The following is a 23,565-nucleotide window of genomic DNA, read 5'->3' as shown; positions in this document are numbered from 1 at the left end:
GTAAACAAAATGAGTCTGCAGAGATTAAACTATCTATGATCATGCTAATGATAGTGAAATCAGATTCTCCCTGAAATTCATTGCTTATTACTTATTGTAGCCAACCCAACTTACAACATCCACCACCTACATGAAATTCAATAGGTGCAAGTCCTATCAGCACGTTAAAAACGGTGTCTGTATGTAGACCAAGATTTAAAGAGGACCAGGGTGGGGGGATTGCGACAGTAATATAAATTAGGATGGAAAGACTGATGACGATGTTTCCAAACCTCCACTATTGGGTTATAGGATTTTTGAAATAAGCATGTAAAAGACACAGTTGCACAGGATTGCATCTGCTCTTAAAGTCTCCGATTATTACCCGTTGGTTAGTTTTGTCTCCCTGGTTTTATTTTCATCCTTCCCAGGATTATCTCCATTCTCTTGCATTCCCACAGCTTTCGGAGCATTGCTCAACACACAGAGTGCGTACTTGTTGATTTTAACGTACGTGTGTGTTTTCATGTGTGCACCGCAACTGGGAGGAGGGCGTGGGTGTGGAATGCAGTGCGCATTCCTCTTCCTCATTCTTTTTCCCTTGAGCAGCTGCAGCCTGGGATGCTTTTCTTCTCCAGGGAGGAGACAGAACCGCTGACCCTTTAACAAGTTGTCCCTCACAGAACAGGTGTCTCCCCCGCCTCTCGGAGGAGAGGGATGGCTGGATACTCAGTGACATCAACCATTGACCAATGAGAAGTCAGGCTTTGGCAGCCTCGCCAATGGGCGTCCGGGGGCCGGCCCAGTTTCCTGGGAGCCGGGCTGGCCGGGCTGGTCCTGCGGCGGCGGTGGAGTCTCCGTAGCTCACGCTGCCGGTGGTGGCTCCCGCGGCTCCCGGCGGCGCCGTTCCCTGCCCGCGCGGCTCTGCGACGCACTGCTCCGGCGGCTCCCGCCGCGGCGAAGCTCCCGGGCCGCGCGGTTTCCCGCGGTGGCGCGGCTCATGTCCCCGGGCGCTGGGCGCGCAGGTGGGCCGGCCGCCGCTGGGAGATAGGCCCCCGGGGGCGGCCGCGGTGGACTATGGCTCGGAGACCCGGGGCGCCGGCCCCCTACGGGGAGGAGTTCTCCTTCGTCAGCCCGCTGGTGAAATACCTGCTCTTCTTCTTCAACATGCTTTTCTGGGTGAGTCTTGGGGGTACCTGGGCGGCAGGGTACCCCTGGAGGTGCAGGGGGTTGTCCGCAGCAGAGGAGGGGGGCGGCTCGGGATGCCCGGTGACAAGCAAGCGTGGATAGTGGCATTGCCTAGTTTTCTGGATTTACGACACTTTGGGGGCATTTCTTCTGGGGAGGGACACTACAGTGGTGCCTCTTCAGGAAAGGGCGTGCGGCGGGGGGGGGGGGGCATGCAGAGGGTTCAGTAAGGACAAGGGATCTGTTTCAGGCCAAAACGGTGGGTTCAGGAGAAGAGCAGGTGTTCCTGTTGGGTCAGGGCAGCCCCCCTGGCACATTCATGATTGGGGACTTTCAGGCCAACAGGCTGGGAGGCCCCGCTGGCAAAGAAGAGGGAGAAAAACCCCAAGCCTCAGCTCCTTACCTCAGGGAGGATGGGTCAAGGGGTTGCATCTCTTCCTTTTTGAGGCGTCTTCAGATGCCCCTTCCAACAAGGAAGAGAGAGGAATGGCCTCCAGGTCAGATGTCCTTCCCATCCCAGCACTGTCCCAAACTTTGCCCTATCCCTTTCAGGACCAGACGTGTCTTGGAGCCTGGACTCTTTAAATAGGACCTTGTGTTGGGCTTGAAGGCTAGGGATCCTTTCAGAACATTCTTGGGGTTGGAAAAAGTGGAAAAAAAATAACTGGATTGGGGCTCCAGGCTCCCAGGTTTCCATCCCCAGTGTGCCATCATCATTGTTGATTGAGCTGGGCAAATATGTTCAAGTCTGCAGGCCTTTGTTCCCTCTGCCATAAAATCAAACCCAGTGTGATTAGGGTTGGCAGAAATACTCTGCCAGAGCTGAGAATTCAGCTGGACCAGATAGCGAAATGCTAGCTCCATCCTGGTTCATGGCTAGAGAGTCCCTGAGCTCCTCTGGATTTTAGAACACAGAAAAGTCCTTTCCCCATTTCTCTGCCTGCTCCTATCACACCAGAGCTGCCACTCTGGGAGTGTGTCATCCTTGCCCACCTCAGCCTGAGACCTTTACTTTCAGATTTGCAGGAGGGAAAAATTGTGAGTCTAAAATATATTTCCTAGGAGAAGGAGCAGACCAGACATCTGAGCCAGCTGCTGGAAAGGTTTCACAGGGGCGGTGGTGTGAAGTGCAGACACAAAGTACATAAGTGCTAGCCTGTTGGGACAAATGAGAGAAATCCCAGAGGGTGGTGATGACAGCTCACTCTCAGCCGTTGTACTCTTGGGAAAATTGGAGTTTGGGCTTCTATCAAATTCTCAGTTCTAGAACTAGAACTAGAAAAAAAAAATTAGCAGGCATCTTGTCCAGCATCCACATTTTATGTATGAGAAAGCTAAGTTATAGTGATGTTAAATGTTTCCTCTAAGGTCCAACAGCTGGTTAGCAGGCTTGGTATGATGATTTTTCTACTGAACCAGGGTGCCTCTAGGGGAAGTCCTTGACCCAGATGGCTGCTACCAGAGCTGGGGTAGTGATGGTATTAGTAGTTAACCAGTCAACCTAACTTCCTGTGGTGTAGGTTCTGCTTCTGCCCGAGGTTAGGGGAAAAACAGAAGAAAAATCCCTCATCACCCTCCGCTAGAACAGGGGGAATGTGCTACCCCGTAGGGACAAGTGCCAATGAAGTCTCCTTCATATCGTTGGGTGTGCCAGGCCAGGACATGATATCTTCAGAACCAGCACTAGCAACCTAGGTACCTCAGGTTCTCATTCAGGTTTTCTTTATTAGCCAAAGCTCTGTTTGTTATCTGTATGCTGCAGCAACAGCATCTTACCCTGATGTTTATGGTCATTTCTTGGACTTCTGTGCTCCACCCTGCTCACTTTTATCAGACCAATGACTTTGGGAGGTCACAGCTAAAGAGAAAGAGTTTGGCTTCATAGACATATTTACCCTGGTAAGAAATACTTCATTCAAGGTCAGAGGACCTGGCTAGCCAGCCTGGCACCACCCCAAATTAGAGTAGAGCCCCTTCTTGGTCCTACTATGAGCTCAAAAAGTCAGAGGCTCTATAAATAGCACAGAAAAGGATAAGAGGCACAGCTTCTTTCTGGCACCAACTTACTGTGTGACCCTAAGCCAATGTATCTGTCTCTCTGTCCTTAATCTTTCTATTCTAAAGGAAATGTGTCTGCCTTTGTGAACTATTTAAAGATGAATGAATCACTTTGGGTACTGTTTTCTTTCTTGAGACCTGGAGCTGGATCTAAGAATGAATCTGTGTCCTGGTATCCCTGGGACATTGCCCTTCCTAGGGTACAATACTTTTCAGTGATTATCGAGTGTCATTTCTCTCCCAGGCCCAGATCCGCAGCTACAATGCACACCCATGCAACTAGATCCGAAGAGTGGCTTTCCCCAGATCAGGGGTCAACTTTCTTCCCTCCCACTTCAGGGACTGGTTACTATGTTTTCTTCTTTGCAAGCTTTCACTACCTCACCAAATTCCCCTCTTCTGCCTGGAAACACCCATGGCTAGGACTGATGGCCTATACCTTTGCAGGCAGAGTGAGTTTCATGCCAGCTGCTGGGGTGCTTTGTAGAGGAGGTGTTTGTGTCTGTGTTTGAACACATTAGGAAGGTGGCTGGCATCACCTGGACTCCTACTCAGTGAGCAGCACTATCTCTGCGGCTCTTCTAGAAGCCCTAATTCTTGGGGCATCTGGAGTCTGACTCAAAGAGCTGCGGACTCCCTTGGAACTAGGACCAGTTCCTCCTGTTTATGTTTTAAATCTCACTTCTCCTTTGGTCTGGGAGTTCTGATTTTTCTCCCCAGAATCATGTTCCTGCAAGACTGATTGTTGGGATTTTATGCCATAGAGTAGTTGCTCCTACAGCCTAGAAGTTGTATTTAAACCTTTGAGAAGTAGCTGCCTTTCCTCATCTCCCTACATTGGACATCTGGGTGCTGAGTTAAGACACAAGGATCGGGCTGGGGATGTGGCTCAAGCGGTAGCGCGCCCGTCTAGCATGCGTGCGGCCCGGGTTCGATCCTCAGCACCACATACCAACAAAGATGTTGTGTAAGCCGAGAACTAAAAAATAAATATTAAAAAATTCTCTCTCTCTCTCTCCTCTCTCACTCTCTCTTTAAAAAAAAAAAAAAGACACAAGGATGGTACATGCTTTATCAGCCTTGGGCATACGTTGTCAGAAATATTATCAATGCTGCCCAAGTCCTCTATTGCTGGCCCTTTTTCCCACTCAGGGTAGCAGTTAGAGATCCTGTTGAGTCAAGAAGAGCCCAAGAGCTCAGATCTTCAGCCCCTATATCTCAGCTCATGTATCTTTGGTAGCTTTGCCCCTGGGCTCCCGTGGCACCTTGTATATACTGATTGCCACACCCCGCTACCTGTAATGCAATTGTATGTTCGTTTTTCTGTTTCCCTCTCCAGACTTCAGGTTTCTGAGAGTAGGAACTGCTTTATTCACTTCCTGATTCCCAGTACTCAGTTGTTTTGGGCACAAAGTGGTTGTTCACTGAATTTTTTTTTTCAATGGCAAGTGAGAGAATAAAGCTCAGTGGGTAAAAGCTTAATGTCCTTCCACTCTCCCTCCCTCACAGACACTGGTCTGTTAGGATGCAGCACAGCCTTAGGTACTTGAACATTCTTGGTGGTAAGGTGTAATTGTCCATGCGTCCTATGGCCTGGCACCCTCCCCTCAAGCCAGGCAGAAAAAAATGGTAGCCATCGCCCCCCACCCCCAGCATTACTGTCAGAGCCGCATATGATTATTGTCTATAGCATCTGGATTTTTTTCACTTCCACTGAAGCATATATGGACCCCCATCTAGGTCTTCCCTAGGCCTGTCCAATTGGAGAGTCATATTCTTCATGATGTCCACTCCCCTATCCAATACCATTGTACTGGAGTTCCTAGGGCACTCAGAATTGCCCCAGAACATCTGAAGCACCATCTCTTGTAATCTGGCTCAGAAGCCTCCAGGAATAACTAGGCATCAAATCTGGCAAAAATCCATTGGGTGGCAGAGGCCCTTCCTGCTACCCAACTTCCCCAACTACACATGCTTTCAAATACCTCCAGATCCCACCTCCTCTCTGTACCTTCCCCATAGGCTAGGAAAGCTTCAATAAGCAAAATGGTCAGATTCATTATAAAAACAACAACAGCAAAAATCCAAAACACCAAAAAATGAAGACTAAAGCCATACCCTTTGTGGTGCAGGTCACATGCCTGCCTACCTGCTCTGCTTGCCTAGTACCAAGAAGAAAATTGTAAACATAAAGCAACTGTTGAAAAGAATAAAAGAAAACATAGAATGCCTCTCAGAATCTTGATAAGAGAATATACATCAGGCCAGTCATTCAAGACCATGTTTGAATGTTTATACTGCTATGACCCCTTAGGGACTTTCTTTCCTCATACATAACCTGGGAAAACCAGAACTATCGATGGCCTGAGGAAGATGCTTAAAGGGCTGGCCCCAGGCATTGGCAATGAAAGAGCTGTGGATTTCTTTTTTTTTTTTTCCAAGTTGTGGAAATGTAATGTTTTTTTGTTTGTTTGTTGTTTTATTAGTTACACATGACAGTACAAAGATCTTGACATATCATACAGAGCTGTGGATTTCTAATGGGACAGTGCCATCCATTCCAGATCACCAGCATGCACAGATCTTGGGAGTGAGGGAGGAACCCTGCGTTAGGTCTAGTAGGCTATAACTTCTAGGATTTCATCCAGAAATAAGGAGAGTAAGTTCCAAGAAACTAACTAGAGGTGGAAACCTCTCTCTCTAACTTCCCTCTGTGTAGACAGGGCTTTTTGGTTTTGGTTTTTGTTTTTTCCCCTGTGCTGGGGATTGAATCCAGGGCCTCACTCATACTAGGCAAGCACTCTGTGGTGAGCTACATGCCCCAGCCCAAGTACAAGGTTTTGATTCCCTTACAGAAAGTCACTGTACACTGTTGCTTTCAAAAGAAGAGGGAGAGAGATTCCAAGGAGGAGGTGTGGACTCTGAGACTGCTTCTTGTAGATTGGACTTTGGAATATGGAGATAGAGGAGGCCAGTGCTTTCTCCTGGAGGCTGCTCAGGCTGGTGGGCCTGCATGGCTATGCTATGTTTTTCCTTTTCAGGATGCCATTCTAGAAACTTTCCTCTGAGCCACCTTCTAGGCCCTGCTAGCACCCTGTCACCTCCCCGTGCTATCTTCCTTCCCCTGCCTGAGCCCCACCCAGTTTAGAGATTGCCAGCTGTTCCCCAAGAGAACTGCAGGCCCCTGTTTGTTCTTGCCCCAAGTAGTATCCCCCAATGAATGCATGAGATCCTAAGATCACTGTGAGGCAAAGACAGGAAGGCAGCCATGCGGCTGAAGTCATAATGCTTTGGGGACATCCAAACCTAGGTTCCAGTCCCACTTCGGCTACTCACCAACTAAGTGAACTGGACAAAGTTATTTGAATTCTGTGAACCTCTGTTCTATAAAGTGGAGATACCAATGCCCTCTTGGGGTTATGGTGAGAATGAAATGAGATAACATGCTTAAAATGCTCAGCCCAATATCTGGTCCTTAGCACTCTAGAAGGTAACTACTAGACTGTTCTTGGAAATAGCTCCTAGAATCACCTGCCAGGGGGTGGGCTTACAGAACTAGGATGAGGCCTCCTCCAGGAAGGAGGAAAGAGAATGAAAAGTAGACGGGGATTGAGTCTAGGTAAGAGCCAACCTTGAACCTGAACCTGCTTTGTTCACGTGCCCACTGTTAGCCTGAGGGAGATGATAATTAATGAAAGCCTTTGTTTTCTAGTTTACAAAGAAGTTTCAGGCCAGCTGTTGATGACACACATCTGCAATCCCAGGGACTCAGGAGGCTGAGGCAGGTGTATTGAAAGTTCAAGGCCAGCCTGAGCAAGTTAAAGAGACCCTGACTCATAATGAAAAATAAAGAAGGCTGGGATGTAGTTCAGGGATAGAGCTCCCCGAGTTCAATTCCCAGTACTGTACACACACACACAAAGTTTCATATATATGGCAGGAACAGAGCCCACACTTGTCTCTCAGGGCCTTCCCTTGGTCTGCTACTCAGAGTTTGGCATACCACCTTGGTCTTAAGGTACAATTCAATGGAAAAGGACTCCAGGAACCAATTTGCCTGTAATTATTGACATCATTGTTTAGGACCTAAACTTGGGGCCCTGCAGCCTTTCCTCTCTTAGTGCTAATGGCCCCAAAGTAGTATCCTAGGGCTAGAATAAGGGTTTTTCCTCACAAACATCAAGCCCGTGGTTGTCTTTCTCTAGTTTGCAAGAAAAATGTCAAGATAATGGAGAGAATTTTCTGTTTTCTATTTTCTCCCATGAACATTATTATTGCCTGCAGCTGCTTATCTTCCAGCAAGTGCTAGCAAAAGGCATAGGGAAGAAGACCAGTAACAACCAAATATTATGGAAAACTAGGAAACAATTAGAGAATTGCCTGTTTGTTTTATGAGATGCAGAGACACTAACAGCTATATCATCTGTTAGTAAAATTGTTCCTTATTTCTGTGATAGAAATTAATTTGTTGTGCCTCTTCACATGATACACTGAGAACACAACAGTATCTGTAATATTTCTATCAAAAATGTGTAATCTGAATTTAATTGTCAGGAAGCAAATTGAGACACATTCTGTAAAACAGTGGGCCCGGACTCACAAAATGTCAGTGTCAAAAAAAATGTCAGAATGAACATTGTCAAGGGTGGAAAGAGACTGGAACCCTCATACTTTGCTGGTGGGAAGGTCAAATGGTGCAGCTACTGTGGGAAACAGTTCGACAGCTCTTCCAAAATTTAAACATATTACTATATGGCCCAGCAATTCAAACCCTAAATGCATACTAGTATCAAAAAACAAACAAACAAACAAAACTTGTACATAGGTATTCGTAGCAACACTACCATTCACAGTAGTAAAAAGGTGGAAACAGGGTCTGGGTTGTGGCTCAGCGGTAGAGCACTCTCCTAGGACGGGCAAGGCCCTGAGTTCAATCCTCAGTACCACATAAAAATAAATAAATTAATTAAAGACATTGTATCCAACTACAACTAAAAAATAATTATTAATAAAAAAGGTGGAAACAACCCAAATGTCCACCAGTGGATGAGTACATGAACAAACTGTATTACATCCATATAATAGAATATTATTCAATCACGCTACAACATGGATGAACCTTGAAATCATGCTAAGTGGAAGAAGCCAGACCTCAAGGACCACAAGGACCACACATTGTGTGATTCCATTTATAAGAAGTATCCAGAATAGGAAAATCCATGGAGAAAGAAAGCAGATTTGTGGTTCCCAAGCATCAGAAGAGGGAAGAAGGTGGACAGAATGGGTATGGAGTTTCCATTCGGGGTGATGAAAAACTCTGTGACCTTATGGTGGTTGTGGTTGTACAGCAGTGTGAATGCAGTTAAGGCCACTAAATTATATACTTCAAAATGGTAAAAATAGGCTGATATGATGGCATATGCTGGTGATTCCAGCAACTCAGGAGACTAAGGATTGCAAGTTCCATGTCAGCTTTGGCAACCTAGCAAGACCCTGTCTGAAAATTTAAAAATAAAAAGGGCTAAGGATGTAGCTCAGTGGTAGAGTGTCCTGGGTTCAACCCCCAGTTTAAAAAAAAAAAAAATGATCATTGGTTGATCCTGAAGAGAATCCATCACAGAGAACATTATGAAAATAATTGAGGACAATGAGTTATAGACTGTAAATTATAAATCAGTAATGGTATTTTAAAGTTCTAAAAATTAATATGTCAAAATCTATAGTGTATACCACAGGTGATCATTGTGACCTCCTGATGCTCTGTCACCTGAACAATTTTATGGTCCACTGCCTTATTATTTGGTGTGATTGGGGGAAATCACCCTGATTGAAGTACGTAAAACTGTATACAAATGAACCCCAGTTTAAAAAAATCTGATACTAAAAAATATAGGTTTAGGGCTGGGGTTGTAGCTCAGTAGTGAGATGCTTGCCTTGCATGTGTGAAGCACTTGGTTCAATCCTCAGCACCACATAAAAATCAAATAAACAAAATAAAGGTATTGCGTTCATCTACAACTAAAATATATATGTGTGTGTGTGTGTTTATAAAACTAAAAAAATAGGGGGTGAATTTACAAAAGACAATTTTTGCCACAGTCTGGCTGCAGCAAAATAACCTGGGGGGGGGGGGGGGGCGACGAGCAACTTGTGTAGATTGATATAGCAGGAGTGGGAGCCGTTTATTGTAGGACAGGAGGGGTATATATACATTCCACACAGCTTATCTTAATTAACATAAACTAGATACAGCAGTCAACCAATAAGGAATCTCCACACTTAATGGCTCACTGGCGCCACCTCACAAACCACTCCCCCTGGCAAAATGCCAGGCGCCAAAATGCCTGACTTGTTTACAGACTCTAACAAATTTTTACAACAGTTTTAGTTTTACAGAAAATTTGAGGAAATAGTACAGAATTCCCATATACCTCACACCAGTTTGCCCTGTTATTATTTTTTTTTTAAGAGAGAGAGAGAAAATTTAATATTTATTTTTTAGTTTTCGGCAGACACAACATCTTTGTTTATATGTGGTGTTGAGGCTCGAACCTGGGCTACACACATGCCAGGCGAGCGTGCTACCGCTTGAGCCACATCCCCAGCCCCAGTTTCCCCTGCTATTAACATTTTACATTAGTGTGATACATTTGATACAATTAATGGCATTTTCTTTTTTTTTTTAGTATTGGGGATTGAACCCAGGAGCACTCAACCATGGAGCCACATCGAAGCCCTTTTTGTATTTTATTTGAGAGAGAGTCTCACTAAATTGGCTAGTGCCTCACTAAGTTGCTGAAGCTGGCTTTGAACTCGACATCCTCCTGCCTCAGCCACCTAAGCTGCTGATTAATGGCATTTTCATTATGGTCCATACTTCATCCAGATTTCCTCAGTTTTTAAGTGATGTCTTTCTGTTCTAAGATCCCATCCAGGATAATATACTACGCTTAACTGTCATTGTCTCCTTAGGTCCCTCTTGGCTATAACAGCTTCTTAGATTTTTCTTGTTTTTTATGACCTTGAGATTTTTGAAGCGTGCTGCTCAGTATTATGTAGAATGCCCCTTTATTGGACTTTGCCTGGTGTTTTTCTCATGGTTATACTGGGGTTATGGGTTTTGGAATGGAAGAACACAGAGGTAAAGTACTGTTTTCATCACATCATACCAATGATTTATCAACATCCTTATTGTTGATATTGACCTTGATCACTTTGCTGAGGTCATGTTTGCCAGGTTTCTGTATTGTATCTTTATTCTTTTTTCCCTACTGTGGTCTTTTGAAGAAAGTCACAATGTACAGTTCACACATAAGGAATAAGGAGTTGTGCTCCACTACCTTGAGGGTATTTATACAAATTATTTGGAATTATTCTGTGTGGGATATATGTTTTTTCTTTCCTATTTATCTGCTTATTTATTTATTTAGTAAATCATTTATTTGTATCATCATGGACTCACAGATATCTATTTTATCCTATGCAGAGTAATTCACTATGTCTTTTCTTGATGCTTGAATTGGCTATTGGGGGCTTTTGCGGTTTTCTCCTGTGTCCCTTTGGCATACCTACACTGATGTGGGAGTTTTGTTTTTGTTTGTTTTTAAGCCCTTATTTACTTTCTGGCACAAGATGTTCCAGGCTCATCTTATATATTTCCTGTCTTAGTCCAAGAATCAGCCATTTCTCCAAGGAGTCCACGCAATGGCTGTTTTTATTACAAGGTGATTACTCACATAAGGATAAAGGAACTGAGCATGCAAACTATTTAATTTTATAGACAACTTTTCAGAAACATACCTTTTGCTAAAAGCTAGACTCAGCTACTTTGAAAATTGTGTCTAGCTTTTAAAAGTTTCCAGCTAGGCTTCATTCTGGCCTGCATATAAAAAGCTGTCCTAAGAAAAGAAGTGTCTTTATCTCCATCTCCCCATGAAAGGAGGTCATTGGAGATATTGTGGATATTATAAGGATTTTGTACCAAAACCAATACTGTGGAAAGATTACCAGAATGAGATGGGAAAATTGCATTTAGTTCAGATGTTGCCACTGCACCTATATGAACTTGGTCAAGAGTCCCTTCTGCTCTTTTGGCCTCATCTATATAAAGAGGTGACTGTCTGATCCCATTTCTAAAGTTCTATTCAGCTCTAAAATTAGATGCTATTAACAGTAGCAGCACTAACTTTGGAATGGCAGTAGCTTTGGGGAATCCAGGGTGGGAAATAAGGACAGGAATGGAAGTGTCAAGCTGTGAAATGAAGAAGTTGAGAGCTCAGAGAGGCATCATTAATGATCATATTAAACATTAATAGTTATATTAAAGTCTTAATCTTGATTTTGATGTATCCACTCTTTCTGCCTTTGGTCCCTGGCTGATTATGTTTTAAGCTTATAGGATCTGAAACTTGACTGCACGTTGGAATCACCCGGAATGCATTCAGAACTACTGTTGCCTGAGTCTCAGTGCCAGAAATTATAAACTACTTGGTTTGTGGTGCAACCTAGGCATTAAAAATTTCTCCCCCACCCCTAAATCTCCAGCTGATTCTAATGTCAGCCAAGGTTGAGAAATGCTGCTTTAGAATATAATTGAGGGCTGGGGATGTGGCTCAAGCGGTAGCGCGTTCGCCTGGCATGCGTGCGGCCTGGGTTCGATCCTCAGCACCACATACAAAGACATTATGTCCGCCGAAAACTAAAAAATAAGTATTAAAAACACTCTCTCTCTCTTTAAAAAATAAAATAAAAATAAAGATTCTTTAAAAAAATAGAATATAATTGATCTTGGTTTCCCTGATATAGCATATAGATTTAGGTCCTCAGAATACAACTCAAATATAGTAGCTGATGAATTGGATTTAGATGATGTATTAGTTTCTTGTTGCTGCTGTAACAAATTACCCAAATGTAATGGCTTAAAACAACACAAATGTCTAAAAGAGGTCTTGCTGCAGTCCAATACAGTACTCCTTCTAGTTTACTCTAGTGGAGAATCATGTCCTTGCCTACTCTAGCTTTTAAGGCTGCCCATATTCCTGATCACATCACTCCAACATTGTTTCTGTTGTTGTACCTCCTTCTCTGACTCTGAACCTCTTGCATCCCTCTTATAAGGTCTGCTTTGACTATACTGGGCCCTCAGGGATAAACCTTCCCATCTCTAAAATTTTTTTTTTAAAGAGAGAGAGAGAGAGGGAGAGAGAATTTTAATATTTATTTTTTTAGTTATTGGCAGACACAACATCTTTGTTGTATGTGAAACTGAGGATCAAACCCGGGCCGCACACATGCCAGACGAGCACGCTACCTCTTGAGCCACATCCCCAGCCCCCATCTTTAAATTCTTAATCACATTTGTAGAGTTGATTTGGTTTTGTAAGGTAATATATTCACAGATTCCATGAATTAGGACCTGAATATCTTGGGGCGGGGGCGGGGGTATTATTTCATCTACCACCAATAGAGACAAAGCAACTACTGTAATTACAGGCCCATAAATAGAATTAAGTTGTACTGTGATATATGATTTCCCTTAACTGTGTATTTCTTGTTTTTAGCTGTGTTATGATTCAATCAGAGACCATATCTGTGGAAAGTTATTTACCCTAGTTTTAAAAAAATAGAGTTGGGGGCATTGGGGATTGAAAACAGGGGCACTCTGAGCTATATCCCTAGTCCTTCATATTTTTTATTTTGAAGGGTTTTGCCAAGTTGCTGAGGCTGGGCCTGAAACTTGTGATCCTCCTTTCTCAGCTTCCTGAGCCTGGGATTGCAGGTGTGTGGCACCATACGCAGTTACCCTAGTAAAAATTTAACAAGTGAAAAAGCAGTAAGAAGCAGATAGATACAAATTTGTAAGTGATTCAGTAAAATGACATTCAGAATTGTAGTTGGGTATGGTGAGTTTTAATGGGCAGGCAGAGATGCTTGCTCACTCTGGCAGAGGTAGGCCCTCAGACCTGGGCCTGGCTGGGATCTCTGTCCTGGGGTTTGCCTGCCTCCCCCATGCTCCCCAAGTCTGGTGGTGCTGTAGGACAAAAAGCCAGCTGGCATTTCCAGTCCCACATGCAGCTCTGTATGCTGCTCCTGGACAGAGTGTGAGGGCTGGCTAATAATACATGGGCCCAAAGGCAGAACCAAAGCCAGATGATGGAGGCAAGGAGAGAAGGCTGTGGATACAGAGAGAAGGATCCTGAAAGACATGGTTTTTCATAAGAGATTTGCCATTTACTCTGAGTGCACCAGCCCTCCCTTGCCAGATGGCAGAGGACCTTCATGAACAACTCCCATAAGGAAAAACATCTTTCTCCCAGGAAACTAGTCTGACCTTGTTACCTGTTCTAGGGGCCCAACTCTCCTCCCACAAAAGTCCACAGGGTGGCTCTTTCCAGCTGGTTTCTGTCTTGGAGGACAGTGGATCTAGCCAGCCATCTCCTTCCCTACTGAGTTGGTCAAGTCCCTGCTGCTGAGAACTCTCTCCTGCCAGAGCTTGGCCTCATCTATTGCCATGGTGATAGTCAGCTGCTGCTTAGCACCAGCCTGGAGACTGGGAGCAAAGAAAGGAAGGGTAGCTGAACGGGGTACACACTGGGGTTTCTCAGCACTCCTGGAGGCCTGAGGGGCTGAGAAGGCCCCTCTGAGGACTCCTGGTAGTCTCTGATGGGTTTCTTCTCTCAGGGAGGAGCCATGAAATTCCCCCACAATCGAATCAAAATTTATAAAGGCAGTTCTGGTACTTACACACACATATTCATGCACAAGCTTTCACATTGGAGTACATTTTCTTTCTTTCTTTCTTTCTTTTTTTTTTTTTAACCAGACACTATTTTGACCTCTAGTGGGATCAGAGAGCTGGGAGTATGCATCCATCTGAGCTTGCTTTAGCTGTAAGACCTGCTCCTTAATGTGGATGGATCAGAATTCAAAACTTCACAATTCCTATGTGAATTTGGGCAAGAAAACTATGTTTTCCATGCATTATTTTGCTTAATTCTTTTAGTAATCTCATTCAATGTAGTTGTTCTTAATTCACATCTGCAGATATAGAAATTGAGTCTCAGAAGTTTGTCTCATATGGGGTCAAATCTGCCTCACTCCAGAGTTAGAGTGTGTGTATGCGTTTGTGCTTACTTTTTTCTGTTGTGTTCTGTTTTGATGGGGTAATTTAGGTGCTGAAGATTTAACTCAGGGCCTCCTGCACGCTAAGCATAGGCTTTACAATTTAGCTACATACACCCTCAGGCCCCTGGGAAAGCCCATGTTTTTAATCACTGTTCTGTATTAAACTTGAATTGCCTTAATTTCCTCATCTGTAAAATGAGGATACTATCTGCCTCACAAGATAATTGTGCTATGAGGATTGAATGAGATAATGTTGGGGATAGTATCTCATGGCAGATACTATCAGCAGTACCATTGGAGGAGAAATATACTCACCCCTTGGGTCATGGAAAATTTGACCCTCTGCTGTCCCAGGAGGATACTCACACAGAGTTCAGGGTTCTTTGGTTTCCAAAATCTCAGGGTCTGGTTCTTTCCCTGTCTCCACAGGTGATTTCCATGGTGATGGTAGGTGTGGGTGTCTATGCCAGGCTGATGAAACACGCAGGTGAGCTACAGGTCTCCCTCCACTTCCCCAGGGCTCTTGCTATGTCTCTTTCCCCTCTGCCCCCTTTAGCCCCATAGCTCCTGCAGGAAGGTGTAGGGACAGGACTGAAGGAGGCAGCTCCCTGCAGTGAGATCTGGGTGGTCTACTCCAAAATGCCAGCACATCTGTGCCAGTTCACCTGGCTTTTCCTGAGTGTCCCAAGGTATGCCTACATTTGAAGTTTAGGAGTTGTCTAGGAGAGAATCCAGCCATCTGGGGACAGAACAGTCTAGGGCTTTACCCACCCTGGGCTTGTCCTGGAGTAACTCAAACTCTGTACAAAGTCTCCAGGAAACAGAATCTGAAAGCTGGCAAGCCTAAAGCAATTCTAATTCTTTTCTGGAGCAAAAGTGGCTGCTCCTCTCTTAAGCCCAGTAATAAGGCTCTTACTTCCTTACTTCCTCAAATGAAATGCCATAGCCCCTCTTGGGCCTCTTAGTCCTCCCCACAGCAAGGAGGCATTTCCTCCTCATAACCTTCACCCAGCCACACTGGAGATTGCCTCACCAGAGGAAGGACCACAGTTCGGGAGTCCTTTCAGTGGGCATCCGCCTCAGACTGAGGGTAGGCCTCTCTCCCAGAAGCAGCCTTGGCTTACCTGGAGGTAGACCCTGCCATCCTGCTGATTGTGGTGGGTGTCCTCATGTTCCTGCTCACCTTCTGTGGCTGTATTGGATCCCTCCGTGAAAATATCTGCCTCCTGCAGACGGTGAGTGGTCAAGGGCCCCATGGAGAGACAATGGCTCCCTCTTCCTTGTTTCTCCGAGCCTCCTGATACTATTCCTATAGCCTTTCTGTTTCTGGCTCCTCTGTCCCACCCTAAGGCCTATGCTGTCCACTTCTCACTAGTGCTCAGCTCCAGGTGACCCAGAATAGGGTGGCCATCCCCAGGACAGTGTCCCAGAGGCAGCAGCCTTTCCCATGTTAGTGAAATGTGGGGAAAATGCCTGGTGGCCCCCCAACACTCCCCACAGCCCCGGAATGGGCTGCTGCCCAGGATGATAACAGATGGTCTCCTTTTCCTGCCTTCTCCCCACAGTTCTCCTTCTGCCTCACCATTGTGTTCCTGCTACAGCTGGCTGCTGGGGTTCTGGGCTTCGTCTTCTCAGACAAGGTAAGGTTGGGAGCCTAGGGGCCTCTTCAGATGTGACCCAGAGGGAGGAAGGGAAGGTTTCTGCTTGTGTTTAACCCAATTAATTAACCACAGTGTTCCTTCCCCAGAGAAACATCAGCCTTTGAAAGGTTCTCCTTAGGGATGAATAAATGGCCTTTGAAGTCACCATATTTAAAGAGAATTTTGCAATTGTAGAATGTTTTCCTCAGAAAGCCTGAGAGGCCAACAAGGAAGAAAATTCTATAAACATGAAGTTAAAATGACCTGTAAACTTTAATGGAAAATGACAAAGTAAAAGACAGTGATCAAGTGGACCACAGACAACATTTCCTTAAAAAAATTATTTCCTTAAAAATAAATTTTTGAGAAAACAGAGGGAAGGTAAGGGGAAAGAACACTCAATTTTAAACAGTGCTTACCATATCTCGAGGTGGTATGCCATGCAGTGACAGCCCTTTTTATTAAGAACCAGAATTCCAGGCTTGTTATGAAGCACAGTGGTAGAGGGCTTGCTTAGAAAACACTAGAATTCATGAGGCTCTGGATGCAATCCCCAGTACCACACACAAAACAAACAAACAAAAACAGAATTCCTTTCTCAAAAGGCAAATGATTACCAGGGACAAAGTATAGGACTGTGGAAGGAAATTTTTTTAAGGGAATATCATGCCCCAAACATTTCTTTATTTTATTTATTTGTTTTTATGTGGTGATGTGGATCGAACCCAGTGTTTCACACATGCTAGGCAAACACTCTACCACTGAGATAAACCCCAGCCCTGTAGAAGGAAATTATGAGAAAATATACTGGAGCAGAAAAAGAGCAAGGTTCATAGTTTTCTAGTCCTTTTGGCTTAGTAAAAATCCTAAAATGATAACAGATCTGCTGAGTCTAAAAAGATGCAATCCTCTTATGTCCACTAGAGGTCAGTGCCTCTTCTCAGTAATCATCTTTGGGGAGGAGGCGAGGAAAAGAAAAAAAAAGCAATTAGTTTCTCTACTTTGAATCAGTCAATAAATGTTTTGAGGTATACTGGGGTTATTTTGACATTGTAACTCTGAGAAATGGTGACAGCAGTCCAGCATTTCTCTTGCCCACTGGCACCTGAGGACCTTGGATGAAGGCTCCTGGGAACTGGCCATCTCCCCTCATTAGGACTTGGTTTTGATTTCAAGACTGACTCAAAGAAGGATGATCTGAGGAGGGAAGACCTTTGATCTTTGATTGCTGCCCTAAACTTTGACCTAAATTTAATGTGTGATTCTTCCCCACTCCTGAGAGATGTCCCAGTATCTCTTTGGAACCCTGCCCATAAATATATCCACCTCTTCATTTTGGCATTAAAGAGGAGAAGACATGCTTCTTTTCTGTCCTATCTGGGTGTCCACAAATGAAGAACAAGAGGTCATTGCTGTTGTCATGATACCTCCTTTAGACTTTCCCTGCTTATCCCATATTTGCAAGGGCAGGTGGTTTGAAGCCTGGCTTCCATCCAGCAAAGCTGATAGGGCTTCTCATTAACCCTTTGGGCCTCTGAAGGACATAGGCCTCCTGAATGCGTTTCAGGAGGAGGCTTTCTGGTAAGTTATTGGTCTTCATAATTTGAGAGAAATATCCAGTGTCTAAAAAGAAAATTGGAATGGGAGATGGTGGGAAGTGAATCATGGCAGAAGGATTGGAGCTGGGGCAATAGAAAGGGGCCTGGGGCCATTTGGCTGCACTAACTTTAGTAGCCATCATGTACACCTGGATGAGATGGGAAAGGGAGCCAAGCTGTGCCTGGCTGCTTAGAGCTTGGCATAAGCAAGGGAAAGGCTACCCTGGGGCTCTGACCACGCTATATTCTATGTGGAGGGTCCCCCCTCTGCCATCCCACAACTTCTATGACAATAAACTATAGAGAAATCACGGGGTGGGGGAGGGCAGTGATCCTTGTCTACTGTTATTTCTATAAGAAGGAATAAATTAGGGATTAGTTCTATGTCCTAATTCTATCCATGTCTCTTGTAGGCTCGAGGGAAAGTGAATGAGATCATCAACAATGCCATTGTGCACTACCGAGATGACTTGGATCTACAGAACCTCATTGATTTTGGCCAGAAGAAGGTATGGGCTAAGCTTGGTGGGGTCAGCTAGTGACCTTGAGGCTTTGAGTAAAAGTTAGCAATATACCAGGAGATACCTCAACCTTCAGGTTGGTAGGCCTCTTCATTACCTGCTATGTAATGGATTCTGGAAAGGATGTTGGCATACACACATACACACACACACACACACACACACACAGTGCCTTAAATGTACTTTTAAGGACAAAGAATGGTATATATAGTAATCTACCATTTGTGTAAAAAAAAAGTGGGGGGAGGAGAGAATATATATTCATATTTGCAAAAGCATTCTGGAAGGATTTGTAAGAAACTATTATAAATAGTTGCCTATTTGTAAGAAACTATTATAAATAGTTCCTATGAGGAATTTTGGGCAGATTTTTTGATTACTTATTTGAAAGTTCATTTTTAAAAATTGTGGTAAAGTATTTCTGGCTTAAAATTTACTGTTTTGTTATGTTTTGTATTTGTGATGCTGGGGTTGAATCTGGGTCCTTGCATGTCATAGACAAGCACTGTACCCCTGAGCTACATCTCTAGCCCTAGAGATGTATGTGCCACTGGCTGTGAATGTTCTGTAGTATTAAGAACATTCACAGCCAGTGGCACATACTTGTCATCCCACCTACTTGAGAGGCTGAGGCAAGAGGATACCAAGTTTAAGGACAACTCTGACAACTTAGTGAGGGGGAAAAATAGTGGTTGAGTGTGTAGCTCAGTGATAGAGTGCCCCTGGGTTCAATTACCAACACCACCAAACAAATAAAAAAGAAAATTGCTTTGTAACCATTACCACCATTCATCTCCAGGACTTTTTCATCTTCCCTTGCTTAAATTCTGTACCCATTAATTACTTATTCTACATTCTCACCCTGGTAACCACCATTCTACTTTATTTCTCTATAAATTTGACTACTCTAGGTACCTCATGTGGATAGAACCATACAATATTTTCCTTTTTGTGACAGATGTATTTCACTTGGCATGTCTTCAGGTTTCATCCACATTGTAGCATGTGTCAGAAATTCCTTCCTGAATTATATATATATATATATATATATATGTATATATTTATGATAATTGAAATATATAAAATAATTATCATATATAATTATATTACATATTATATATACATTATATTATATATATTTAGTTGTAGTTGGACACAATACCTTTATTTTATTTATTTATTTTTATGTGGTGCTGAGGATCAAACCCAGCACCTTGCACATGCTAGGCAAGTGCTCTACCACTGAGCCACAACTCCAGCCCCAAGGCTGAATAATTTTGGATCGTAAAATTTTTTTTTAAATCTTTTTTATTTTTTTTAGAGAGAGAGAGAGAATTTCAATATTTATTTTTCAGTTTTTGGCGTACACAACATCTTTGTTTGTATGTGGTACTGAGGATCGAACCCGGGCCTCACGCATGCCAGGCAAGCGCACTACCACTTGAGCCACATCCCCAGCCCCGAGGAGTGTAAAAATTACATATGATTTAGCCAGTAATCAATTGATGAACACTTGGGTTGCTTCCACCTTTTAGCTATTGTGACTGATGCTGCAAAGAATGAAAAGTTAAAATTTGAATAACAGTACTTTTAAGACCAGTGCCCCAGTTCTATGGTGCAACAGACACTTGACTCTGGGATTCAATTTGCTTTCACGAAGTAATTATGGACTCACAGTATTAAAGATTCCCCTCTTGTGTTTTCTGTATCTTAAGGTAAATTTTTAAGCACTGATTCTTTAATTATTTTAGCCAGTAGTTTTGGGTAGGTTTTTTTCGTTGTTGTTGTTTTGTTTTGTTTTTAGTAGTACTGGGGATTGAATTCAGGGTCTTGTGCATGATAAGTGCATCCCTTACCACTGGGCTACACCACCAGCCCAGTATTTTTGAATACTTTCTTCTTCCAGAATCTGTGCTGTGCAGAACTACAAAGCCAGAACTTTCTCTCAAGGAGTTTATATTTGAATGTGCAAAACAATACATATATACACAACTGTAGTATCGAGCACTGTGGTAAATTATAAGAAGATTCATAAAGTAGTAGAAATTAAGAAAATTTCTTCAGGCGAAAGCAACTAAAAGGCTCAAGCTTAAGATTCAACTTACAAAAAGTGGAAGCTTACCAGGCATGGTGTTGCACACCTGGAATCCCAGCTGAGGCAGGAAGAACATGAGTTCAAAGCCAGCCTCGACAACTTAGCAAAGCCCTAAGCAACTTAACAAGACCCTGACTCTAAATAAAATATAAAAAGGAACCGGGGAGTGGCTCAGTGGTTAAGTGTACCTAGGTTCAATCCCTGGTACCAAAAAAAAAAAAAAGTAGACAAGTTTTGAGAATTATCCTGGCCACCCCAGGGTGAGGGGTGGGTGACTTTTAACCTCTGCAGTGGGCTTTCTTGCAGTTCAGCTGCTGTGGAGGGATTTCCTACAAGGATTGGTCCCAGAATATGTATTTCAACTGCTCAGATGACAACCCTAGCCGTGAGCGATGCTCTGTGCCTTACTCCTGTTGTTTGCCTACCCCCAACCAGGTAAGCAAACATCCCCCCTCATTTCCTCCTGGGTAGTGATCTGGGTTACTTTCTGAATAGGGCAGCTGCTGTTGGGGCACTCCATTCCCTAACTTAATGAATCAGTTCTGGAAGGCATTTGTCAGGTGTTTTTTTCTTCTCCCCAATCTGAGGGTCTGTTCACCTTTCACTCTAGTAGCCCACTTCGGGGCTCAGAGAGGCAGATCTAAAGCAAAAAGTGGACCAGACCTCTCAAAGAAGGGAACTCAGGCTGGGGTTGTGGCTCAGCAGTATAATATGCGCCTAGCACGTGCAAGGCCCTGTGTCCGATCCTCAGCACCACATAAAAATAAATAAATAAATAAGAAGGTATTGTGTCCAATTACTATATATATATATATATATGTATATATATATATATATATATATAAAATATTTATTTTTTTGTTTTAGGTGAACACAATATCTTTATTTATTTTTATGTGGTGCTGAGGATCGAACCCAGTGCCTCACACGCTCACACGTGCCAGGCTAGCGCGCTACAACTTGAGCCACATCAGCAGCCCCTATTTTAAAAAGGGGAGGGGAACTGTGCATTTAGCAATTTCTAACCCAGTATTGTTCAAAGATGTTCTCTAACAATTTAGGAATTTAGGAAAGGTGAGAGCCCTAGGACCCAAAACGAAAAATATTTGAATGGGAATCCCATTTGGCTTTTCAACTGTCTCCCCAGGCGGTGATCAACACTATGTGTGGCCAAGGTATGCAGGATTTTGACTACTTGGAAGCTAGTAAAGTCATCTACACCAATGGCTGTATTGACAAGTTGGTCAACTGGATACACAGCAACCTATTCTTACTTGGTGGTGTGGCACTGGGACTAGCCATTCCTCAGGTAACTTACCCTGTAAGACTTGTAGGTCCCACAAACTGTGCAAAGACTCCTTTGTTTGGGGGAGGGCACTTGGGGATCCGCTGGGATGTCAGGCACTGACATTGCTGAGGGCCAGGGGAAGGGATGGTGCTGGCCACAATGGGAAGGCTGAGTCAAGAAAACAGTGGCATCACTCAATGCTGAGGACCCAATTCCCTTTGCTTCTCCCAGCTGGTGGGAATTCTGCTGTCCCAGATCCTGGTGAATCAGATCAAAGACCAAATCAAGCTACAGCTTTACAATCAGCAGCATCGGGCAGACCCGTGGTACTGAGAATCCATCCTGCACCTCCTCACCATAGCGACAGGCAATCCAATGGAGATTTGGATTCCAGCCCCCCACCATTGGTGACTCAGCAGGAGGAAGCAAACTCCAGATGGGCAGAAGGCAGAGCACAAAGGTGGCTCAGGTCTCAGAAGGATGTGTCTCCTCTCCTCTTTCCTAGGCCTCATATCATTATTTTGTATTGTTTCTAACCTTAAACATTTGGGTTTAAGTTTTGGGAAACAGAAGTTGCACAGAGTTGTGGGGGGTACTAGCTGCTGCCTTTTCACTGAGGTACTACAACTGACAGCTTTGTTAAGGCTGCTGCTGAGCTTGGTGGACATACTTAGATGCTGCTGCCAGAGAGACCTGGCTGCAGAGAGCAGACACCAGCAGCCCTGCCTGGAGTCCAGTTGGCATGGTACCAGCTCCAGAAGGGAAAGGAGTGGAGCAGGCAGTGGGGAGTAAGCTTGGGGGTCGGTTGGGGACAGCTGTGTGTGTTTGGTAGGAGTGGAGAGGGGATATGTTTACCAAATGCCTGCCCTGCCATCCTCCCAGGTAGTCAGAGTGAGCTACATCCTGCCCTCCCTCATTTCCGTGGAAACATGGCAGCAAGGGTAAGGGATACAACAGCTGCCAAATTTATCCCCACCCCATCCCACCCCCTCTGAAAAATTTGGAACCATGGTCCCCGTACTCTGCAGTCAGCAGATGTGGGACTGAGCCATACATGCCCTTGAATCTCTGTCTGACCCTCTCTAGCAAGTGGGGTTTTCTTTAACTTGGAAGTATGCAGAGGTGTGGAAATGTCTCCTATCCCTATTCCCCCTGCACCAGAATCTAGTTTTTCTACAGTGTAAGAAGCAGCAATCTTGCTGGGCTGGGGAAGCCAGAAGTGGCAATAAAAGTTTGTTGACATGGGCTGAGCTGGCCTCATTGAATTTTCCATTCTGGCAAACAGAAGGGGAGAAGCACAAGGGTCCAGACAGACGATAGGCCCTACCTCCAGGAGGAGACTGGAGACTCTCCTAAATGCCACAGTACCTCCCTAGCCCCCACACCCCATCTACCTCAACCTACGCCTCTCAGATCTGAATAAGATCGAAAGATTCTCAGTTCTGATTTGGGAATGTTGTAATTTTATCCTACCACCAGACATTAACTTTTTTTTTCCGAATTAAGTTGCCACCCAAAACTTAGGCTGCGGTAGAGAACCTCTCCGCTGGACCAAGGAGGGAGATGAGAGGAAGAAGCCCATCCTTCTGCCTGGTCGAGGCCCGCAGGCCCGCTTCTCCATCTTCATCTGAAGTTGCTTGGGAACCGCAGCCCACCCTGGCGTAGGAAGGACTGAGAACACTTTGAACTGTGCAGGGCTTTCTCCGGCCGGGAGCAGCGTGCGGGGCGGGGCGGCGCCTCGGGGGCGGGGCACGCGGCTCCGTGGGTGGTCCCCGCCCAGCGGCGGCCGGGCAGGCGGGAGGGGGTTGGGGCTGTGGGGGCGGGCTAGGCGGAGAGTGTCCCCCAGTGTCCCCTGAAGTCCCCTCGCCGACCCCTGCTGTTGGGGGTCCAGACTAAGGACTTGGCCTGACCGGGAAAGCCTGGAAAGGCTCCTGCGGTGCTGGCAGAGGAGTCGCGAGCTCGCCCCCGCCCTGCGCCTTCTGCTCCTGGAGGGCGCCTTTCCAGCAGCCTCCTGGGGCCGGGCCAATGTTTAGCTCCTAGCTAGTAACAGAACGGAAAGAAAAAAATAAAATCA

At 44.7% G+C, this 23,565-nt stretch overlaps 1 protein-coding gene across 2 annotated transcripts; it reads left to right on the top strand.

The window, feature by feature from the left end:
* The first annotated feature begins 1,056 nt into the window (after positions 1-1,056).
* On the top strand, positions 1,057-23,181 carry Tspan33 (tetraspanin 33). 2 transcript variants are annotated; one of them, XM_026392806.2, is made up of 8 exons: positions 1,057-1,158; positions 14,779-14,836; positions 15,460-15,584; positions 15,915-15,989; positions 18,001-18,096; positions 20,510-20,638; positions 21,351-21,512; positions 21,723-23,181. In XM_026392806.2, exons 1-8 carry the CDS (start codon positions 1,057-1,059, stop codon positions 21,822-21,824), a joined length of 849 nt encoding a protein of 282 aa, XP_026248591.1. In that variant the 3' UTR covers positions 21,825-23,181. The 2 variants fall into 2 exon arrangements, with proteins under 2 accessions (XP_026248591.1, XP_026248590.1); XM_026392805.2 differs by having other exon boundaries at positions 15,457-15,584.
* The last annotated feature ends 384 nt before the right edge of the window (positions 23,182-23,565 follow it).

Source organism: Urocitellus parryii, chromosome 3 (genome assembly GCF_045843805.1).
Source record: "Urocitellus parryii isolate mUroPar1 chromosome 3, mUroPar1.hap1, whole genome shotgun sequence".
Lineage (NCBI taxonomy): Eukaryota > Metazoa > Chordata > Mammalia > Rodentia > Sciuridae > Urocitellus > Urocitellus parryii.
Note: the sequence above shows the minus strand (reverse complement) of the source record. Positions and strands in the feature narration are given on the sequence as shown.

Bases quoted from the DNA above. Each gene is read 5' to 3' on its own strand.
- Tspan33 (XM_026392805.2), top strand. From the start codon at position 1,057: ATGGCTCGGAGACCCGGGGCGCCGGCCCCCTACGGGGAGGAGTTCTCC. The intron at 15,585-15,914 runs GTGAGTGGTCAA...TTCTCCCCACAG, and splicing joins ATATCTGCCTCCTGCAGACG to TTCTCCTTCTGCCTCACCAT. The intron at 21,513-21,722 runs GTAACTTACCCT...TGCTTCTCCCAG, and splicing joins TGGGACTAGCCATTCCTCAG to CTGGTGGGAATTCTGCTGTC.